Source organism: Canis lupus, chromosome 27, assembly GCF_048164855.1.
Source record: "Canis lupus baileyi chromosome 27, mCanLup2.hap1, whole genome shotgun sequence".
Lineage (NCBI taxonomy): Eukaryota > Metazoa > Chordata > Mammalia > Carnivora > Canidae > Canis > Canis lupus.
This window is the reverse complement of record NC_132864.1, coordinates 15,691,260-15,699,156: the sequence shown is the minus strand read 5'-3', so window position 1 is coordinate 15,699,156 and position 7,897 is coordinate 15,691,260. Positions and strand designations below refer to the sequence as shown.

Genomic DNA, 7,897 nt, shown 5'->3' with positions numbered 1-7,897 from the left:
GGCAGGGAAAAAAAAAAAAAAACAAAAAAAACCCAAAAGGATTGCCTTTAGACCCATCCACTGACGCGGCGAGGGCCTACTGTGTGCCAGGTGCTGGGGACACAAAGACAACTACGGGACGCTTGTGTTCTAGATGCTTCTTACGTAGCACGACCGTCTTCGCCCTGGAGGCACTCGCGGTCCACGTTCGAGGTGGCATCAGGTGGGGGTAAACACGGGCTCTCCCAGCGGTTAGAGGACGCCGAAGGATCACTGGGGGGCGGGAGAAAACGTTCCCCTCCCGTCCTCTAAACTAGGCCTGCCCTGAGGGCGAACACAGACACGCCCTCCCGAAGGGCAGACCCGCCTCGGCGAGGGCGGATCTGGGCAGGGCCGGCCGCCGGGCCCTCACCCGACCCCGGCGAACTCGGCCCAGCGCGGCGCCCGCTCCTCACGTGTCCCTCCCGGCCTCGGGGTCGTCTCACGTTCTGCTTCCGTCCGACCCTTCCGACTTCCGGTAAAGAGTCCCCGTGCCGCACCACCGCGCCCACCCGGCATCGCCACGCGGCGCCTCTTGCGTGGCAGACCCCCGATGCGCTCGGCGGCCGCAGCTCCTCGGGGCCCCGCGGCGGCCATCGAACCACGCCGCTTCGCCGCGGCCAGGTGGCCCGGGCGGCGCTCGCTCCCGCGGCCGGCGCGGCGGGGCGGGCGGGGCGGCGGCGGCGGCGGCGGCGCGGCTCCGGGCCCGTATCCCTCCGCCGCCCCTCCCCCGCCCGGCCCCGGCCCCCCTCCCTCCGGGCAGCGCTCGCCTCCCTCCGCCTCAGACTGTTTTGGTAGCAACGGCAACGGCGGCGGCGCGTCCCTGCCCGGCTCCCGGAGGCTCCTCGGTTTCGGCGGGCCTCCCCGCCCTTTCGTCGTCCTCCTTCTCCCCCTCGCCGGCCCGGGCGCCCCCCCGGCCGCGCCATCCCGCGCCTCCCCGCTCGGCGCCCGCGCGTCCCCGCCGCGCTCCGGCGTCTCCTCGGCGCGCCCGGCTCCCGGCTGTCCCCGCCCGGCGTGCGGGTCGGTGTATGGGCCCCTCACCATGTCGCTGAAGCCTCAGCAACAGCAGCAGCAGCAGCCGCCGCAGCAGCCGCAGCCGCCGTCCGCGGCCGCCAGTGCTCGTAAGCCCGGCGGCAGCGGCGGCCTTCTCACGTCGCCCGCCGCCGCGCCGCCGCCGTCCTCGGTCTCGTCCTCCTCGGCAGTGGCTTCCTCCTCGGCGGCGGCGGCGGCGGCGGCGAGCGCAGGCGGCGGGCGGCCCGGCCTGGGCAGGTGGGTGTCGCGCCCCAGCCCCCCTCCGCTCCGGGCCTGCACGAGCCCGGGCCTCGCGTCCCCTCCCCCGCGGCCCACTCGGTCGTCCCCGCCCCGCGGCCGGCCGGCTTGGTGGGGTGGGTTGGGGGCCCGCAGTGGGGGGGGACTCCCCACTCCCCTCCAGAGCCCGGGGATTTGGGGTGGGGGGTGCTACGGGATCTCTCTGGGAATGTCAGGTCGTGTCCAGCCTCCTGCAACATCCCCACCCCCTCCCCCAAACGGTCAAGATGGAAGGACTGGGCAGCCTCCCCCTCTCCGTTGGAGTGTTCGGGAGGGATTCACAGGTCTCACCGATTGTCAGCTCCCGTTCCTCCTCTAACCCCAACATGGAGGGGATGTTTGGGCAGCGCCCTCACCCCTCGTTTAAATATTAACCTGGAATGGTCTTTAGGTTTTGGTTCAGTCTCCCGAAACTTGCCAACTCCCCTTTTGGGGAATAACGAGGGAGGGGGAAAGTTAGGGCAGCGTCCCCCCTGTCCGTTAAAGGGGCAGCCGCCGGGCTCATCTGGAATCCTTGGGGGTCCGTCCAGTGTCCGTAACCACCCGATTCCCCTGCCCTGGGAAGGATCGAAGAACGGGATTGCGGTGGCTCCCCACTTAAATGAGGCGGCGGCGGCGGCGGCGGGGGCTCCGGAACTCCTGGAATCGTCAGGCTCTGTGCAGTCTCCCGCAGCGTTCCGCCCTCCCCCACCTGAGGAAGGGGTGGGGAGTGCCCGGCCCCCTCCCGGCCTCCCTCCTTCCCCCGCAAGGCCTGTCCGCCGCGGGTGGTGGCCGATCCGCATTGCTGTTCCGAGGCCGCGGAGGAGAAGGCGCCTCTGAATCGTGGTGGGCAAGGGCCGGACCCAGGCGTGCGTCAGAAGTCCAGGCTAGAGCGGGGACGCAGAGGGATGGTGGTGGCAAGGAGCGGGCACGCTGCGCATTTTCCCCAACCCCCGCCCCAGTTTTTAAAATTTCAAGGGGGGGTGGGGTTCCTGAAGGCAGAGATGCAGGTGTTTGCGTCGTCTCCTTTCCCCCCATAAACCTAGGTTTCTGGTGGGGATTGGGGGCCCTGTGTTGTCTCCGCTAACCGAGTCTGATTCTGGAGGGTGTGTTTGTGCGGGAAGGCCTGTTGGGGGTGTGTGTTTGTGTGTGGGGGGGTGGTTGTCAGTTCGTATTTCACGAACTAAGAAAATGCTTAGTGTTCAAACGGGGCAGCAAATGTCAATAGACTCCATTCCATTGTGGCCAGTGTCCTTAACTTGGGGAGTGCCGGCAGAACTCACCAAGGGCACGCAAGTCCGTTTCTCCTGTGCCCCGAGCCCATCCGTGTTGCCTGCACTGCCTTGCCTCCCTTAGGCCTAGGCGGGGTTGGCAGAGTCAATGACGAGGGTCTTCCTGAAATAGACATCCTGGGCTTTAGAAGGTGGGATAAGGAGATTTTTCTATTTTTACTTTTTCATGCAGTGAGGTTTTTTTTTTTTTTGAAAACAGGTTTTCAGCAGTCTATTTCCAAAGAATCTTCATTTGTGGCAAGAGAAGTTATCGGTCAAGGTAGATCAGAGCTGATTTTTAAGGAATTCTGCTGCTTTCAAGGGGGAAGGGCGAACATTGTGGTTTTTTGTTTTTGTTTTTTGTTTTTGTTTTTTTTTTTTTTACTTCTACCCTACCTCCCCTCCACGGTTGCCCCTTCTCTGAACCACCCACAAATGTTAACCTTGCTCAACTAGTTCAGATAAACTGCTTATTTTCCCAGCTTTTTATATTTAGGATTCTGTAACTTCAGTATCCGTTTTTCAGTGCCATCCAGTGAAAAAAGGAAAGATTTTGTACATAATTTTTATAGAAAAGGATCCACGTTTTTTTCTTCTTAGGTATCAGAAATTTGGCAGATATATCCAACTTGTTCAAATAAAAATTAAAACTTGGGCTTTTAAGTTGCATTGGCTCTCCTTAGGCTTAAAAATTAGAGTAAACAATTTGTTCCAGACTGGCTTGAGTGATCAAAAATATTTGGGATGTTTTAGTACCAAAGATCTTTTTCTGTTCTTTGAAGCTTTATAAACATTTAACGTTAATTTAAATTTTTCCTTGCTTTAGGTTCTTTTCTTTGAGACATAAACTCTGGCCCTTATTCTTTTTGATAGATATGTGAAGTTCTGTTTATTGGATTCGTATAACGTATACTTTTATTTTTCTGTAGATTTTTAATGTACCTGAGAATTCCTTTGGATTTTGAACCCCTGCTCCTGGGTTCTTTGTAAACTGGTTACAATTTCTAGAGCTTCCTGTCTCCTCACATATGTTGGTGTACATCAGCAATTAAAATAAGTTTCTGGGGCTAAGGGTAAAGAAAGAAAATGCAGCATCGGTTTTGATGTGTTTAGAGTAGTAAAATATTCTTGAAAGTCTAGAAATTCACCTGTCTTCTGTAACATTTCATCATGTTTGACTTTTTTTTTTTAATAGTGGATTTTCATGGCTTTTAAAAACTTATTCTGCCTTAAATTATCGCATATGTTTTAGAAGGTGGCTGTTTTCTCTATGAACAACATACCCATAATATTAAAGTCTGTTAATCCAATTTTTATTTTTGCCTTTTACCTTTTCTTTTTTATGTGTATGTTATTTTGTGGTTATTTTTTCTTTTTCTTTTTTAGCATTGTATTACAATTTTTTAAAGGTTTTTTGGTTAACCATTCTTCTATTATTGGGGTTTAGGCTTACACATCTTTACTATTGTAGATAGTGGTGCAGTAAACATCTTTATACTAATAGTTTTTGGTTTTAGTCTAATTATTGCTTTAGAGAAAGTTCCCAGGAGTGGTTTTACTAGGTCAAAGGGCTTCAAGATTTTTATGTTCTTGCTAGCTGTGCCATATTACTCTTCAGAAGACTTGTATTAGTTTCCATTGCCAAGAAGGTGGCTTTTCTATAGAATGGTTCCTTTGTCAAACACTGTGGGGGATTTTTAAGGGAAAAGTTGTACTTACTGTCAAGTGAATACATTATTAAGTGCTTTTGTTAGCTACCTGATTATTTATACTTTGAGTTTGATTTTGGTTTCTCTGAGGACTTAATGAAATAATATAAGGGAAGATGCTTTGAAAACAGTAACTGTTAACACTAATGAGGATACATGGTTTAACTATTGTGCTCATACTTTTACTAAGTAGAGTAATGAAAGTCCTGAGAAACTTGCTCTGAAGCTTGTTGTTAATCTCCCTCATTCATCTAAAAGTATTTTTTGGGATCCCTGGGTGGCGCAGCAGTTTGGCGCCTGCCTTTGGCCCAGGGCGTGATCCTGGAGACCCGGGATCGAGTCCCACGTCGGGCTCCCGGTGCATGGAGCCTGCTTCTCCCTCTGCCTATGTCTCTGATTCTCTCTCTCTCTCTGTGTGACTATCATAAATAAATTTTAAAAAAAAATTAAAAATAAAAGTATTTTTTATTAGCCTGTGTTAGCCTGTGACCAAGTTATTTTTGTTAACTTTCATATAATTTCATGGCATTGTTGGGAATTATCGCTGGTTAACCCATATCTCTTCCCCTACCACGTTCCCTTCCCTATTTAAAGAAATAATGGGTCTACCCAATTCTTTTACCTGTTGTTAATCCTAAGTAATACATTAGAATTTTTTTGGATGCAGGATTTTTAAAACTTTTTCATTTATTTTATTTTTATTTTTTGAGAGAGAGAGAGAGAGAGCAAGAGAGTTTGATATGGGGCTCCATCCCAAGACCCTGGGATCATGTGCCCATCTGAAGGCAGATGCTTAACCAACTGAGCCACTCAGGCGCCCCTGGATGCAGCATTAAATGTGAATAAAAACTTCTTATTTTAGTCATTTTCAGCTTAGTACTTCTCTTCTTTCTCTTAAGGCATTCATTGCAACTTGGAAATTCTGTTGCAATTTAGTATAAGTTTCATTACGTTTTCACTTAAATGTGAGACATTCATTTCTTTAAGTATCTTCTAGAAAAGCCTAAAACATCGACGTCATTGAACACATAAATTTATTGAAAATCTGTGTACAGGCAGTTACAAGGGCTTGGGACATACCAATAAATAAAGATAGCTGCTCTCCTGGTGTTTCCATTCTAACATGATGAGCTAGACAATAAACAAGACCTTAAATTAGCCAACTATATATAATATTAGGTAGGAGCTGTGGGATTAGAGGAGAGCAGATTAAGGGTATAATATGGGGAATGTGGGGGAAGGGAGTGGGTTACAATTTTAAATGGGTTGGGGAGGCTTCTTTGAGAGGTAACATTTGAGCAAAGTTTTGTTGGTGAGATTGTTAGTCATTTGCTTTTTCTTTACACTAATGAGTCATACGGCCCCATTTGTAGTTTATAAGGTTTAAACTTTTATCATCTATAATTTTTTTATGTGGGTATTGATGATAATATTTGCAGTCGGACCAAAAAAATTAATTGATGTTGAGGTCATCAGAAGTAAGCTGTTGATGACTATTAAAAAAGATACATTTTTGTTTTTCTATTGAGCTTACATATTTTTACCTAATTGAATTAATTTTCATCCTAAGTACCTAGAGAAAATACACTTCTTTTTTTTTAAAGATTTTATTTATTCATGACAGACACAGAGAGAGAGAGAAACAGAGACACACAGGCAGAGGGAGAAGCAGGCTCCATGCAGGGAGCCTGACGTTGGACTTGATCCCATGTCTCCAGGATCACACCCTGGGCTGCAGGCTGCACTAAACCGCTGCGCCACTGGGACTGCCCAGAAAATACACTTCTTAAGATGGGGCAAAAACCTACATCGAATCTTTGTCAAAAAAAGTAATCCTGTAGTTGTTTAAGGATTTTGTATTTTGAGAAGTCAAAAACGTTCATGGTGTCAGTCATGGTGTTCCTTTTTTGGTGAAATGTAAGTTTGTATTTTCCGAGTCTAATTAGAGTTAAAATTTTACAAATTTTATGCAGGGGAAGTTATATCATAGCTACTTAATAGCCATATGTTTCAACTTAAGGGAAGATCTATTTTTTTCTTTTTCCCCCTGTGTAAGCGACAGCTGTGTTAGAATTTACTTTCACCATGGCAAAGTGTGTTTCTATACCTTGAAAAGGATTTTAAATTTTTAGAAGATTTTTTTCCTGGAATTGTAATTTTCTGTTTTGGATAGATAGTGATTGCATTTTGATATATAAAAAGTTGAGCCTGAACAAAATCCTGTTTTTGTAGCTATTTCAAATGATTGTGACTTCAGCTGCAATATAAATAGCTTATTAACAGGCCTACCTGTTACTGTTGGTTTTTAAGTGAAAGTACTTGTTTTTGCTTTTGAAGCACATCTGGGTCATCTATGACTGTTAACACACCACAGTTTTAAGAGGTCAATACAGTGGTCTTTTTTCATGTTGTAGCAAGAGTGTTACTAAAATAAAAGTAGGATGCTCTTTCCTCCTGAGGTCTTTTTGCCTGCTTAGATGTTAGACCTCAAAAATAGAGATGTTTTTATCAGGAAATTTACTCAACAGTGAATGTGAAGCTGGTATCAAGCCTTTGAAAGGTTGTAGCATCTAAATCTTCAATTTGTAATTAGGCACTTTGAACGCATAACCTTTGTTAGCATTACCTATGATTGGAAGTAGGTTGAACTGTATCTTAATGTGTTTTTTGATATCCTCGAAGTATATTTTCTACTCAAAAAGACTTTATTCTACTTTTGAAGATAAATGTTCTACGTAGAATAGTAGTAGTCTCCATTGAGGTGCTTGCCAAACAAAGCAGATTTGTAATTTTGTAGGCAGTGGTGTCATAAACCACTTTTCTGTTATTTAAAACACCAATTAATTCAAGAGATTTTTATGTCTCATATATATAACATATATATAAAATTTTGGACGCTGTGACATGAAAATATGTATAGAACATGGTTGTGGAACTTCAGCGGATCTTTTTTTTTTTTTTTTTTTTAATTTTTATTTATTTATGATAGTCACAGAGAGAGAGAGAGAGAGAGGCAGAGACACAGGCAGAGGGAGAAGCAGGCTCCATGCACCGGGAGCCCGACGTGGGATTCAATCCCGGGTCTCCAGGATCGCGCCCTGGGCCAAAGGCAGGCGCCAAACCGCTGCGCCACCCAGGGATCCCAACTTCAGCGGATCTTAAGCAGCCTGTAGTATAATGGAGATGAGAGATGTACTTGAGCCGGTGTCCAGAACAAATTTATTTATTTTATTTCATTTTTAACCTTTCTTATTTTTGTGAGTATAATTGACAAATAATGTTACATTAGTTTGAGGTAAACAAGCTAGGGATTGGACAAGTTTATGCATTATGCTACGTTTACCACAAGTATAGCTGTCACCTGTCCCATTACATCATTATTAAAATATCTTGACTTTTCCTTATGCTCTGCTTTTTATTCTTGTGACTGATTTTATCTCCCTCTTCCCTTCACCCATTTTGCTCCCCACCTCTGCAACTACCACTTTTTTGTATTTATAGTTCTGATTATGCTTTTTGTTCATTTTTTTAAAGATTTCATGTTAAGAGTGGAATCATATGGTATTTGTCTTTCTTAGTCTGACTTATTTTCACTTAGTATAATACCCTCTA

General features: G+C 46.5%; 1 protein-coding gene across 12 annotated transcripts in view; it reads left to right on the top strand.

The window, feature by feature from the left end:
- The first annotated feature begins 394 nt into the window (after positions 1–394).
- Positions 395–7,897, top strand: part of ATXN2 (ataxin 2) — a 115,152-nt gene continuing 107,649 nt past the window's right edge. For 3 of the 12 annotated variants that reach the window (XM_072802528.1, XM_072802527.1, XM_072802526.1), the window contains exon 1: positions 2,798–2,856. Coding sequence is in view for 2 of the 12 variants with exons in the window: in XM_072802520.1 (XP_072658621.1) it covers positions 1,061–1,287 (227 nt within the window). In the remaining 10 variants the exon portion in view is untranslated. Of the gene's footprint in view, positions 497–1,013; positions 1,288–2,084; positions 2,175–2,796; positions 2,857–7,897 lie in introns of those variants that run through there. The other 9 variants (XM_072802520.1, XM_072802519.1, XM_072802525.1 and 6 more) reach the window with 6 other exon arrangements.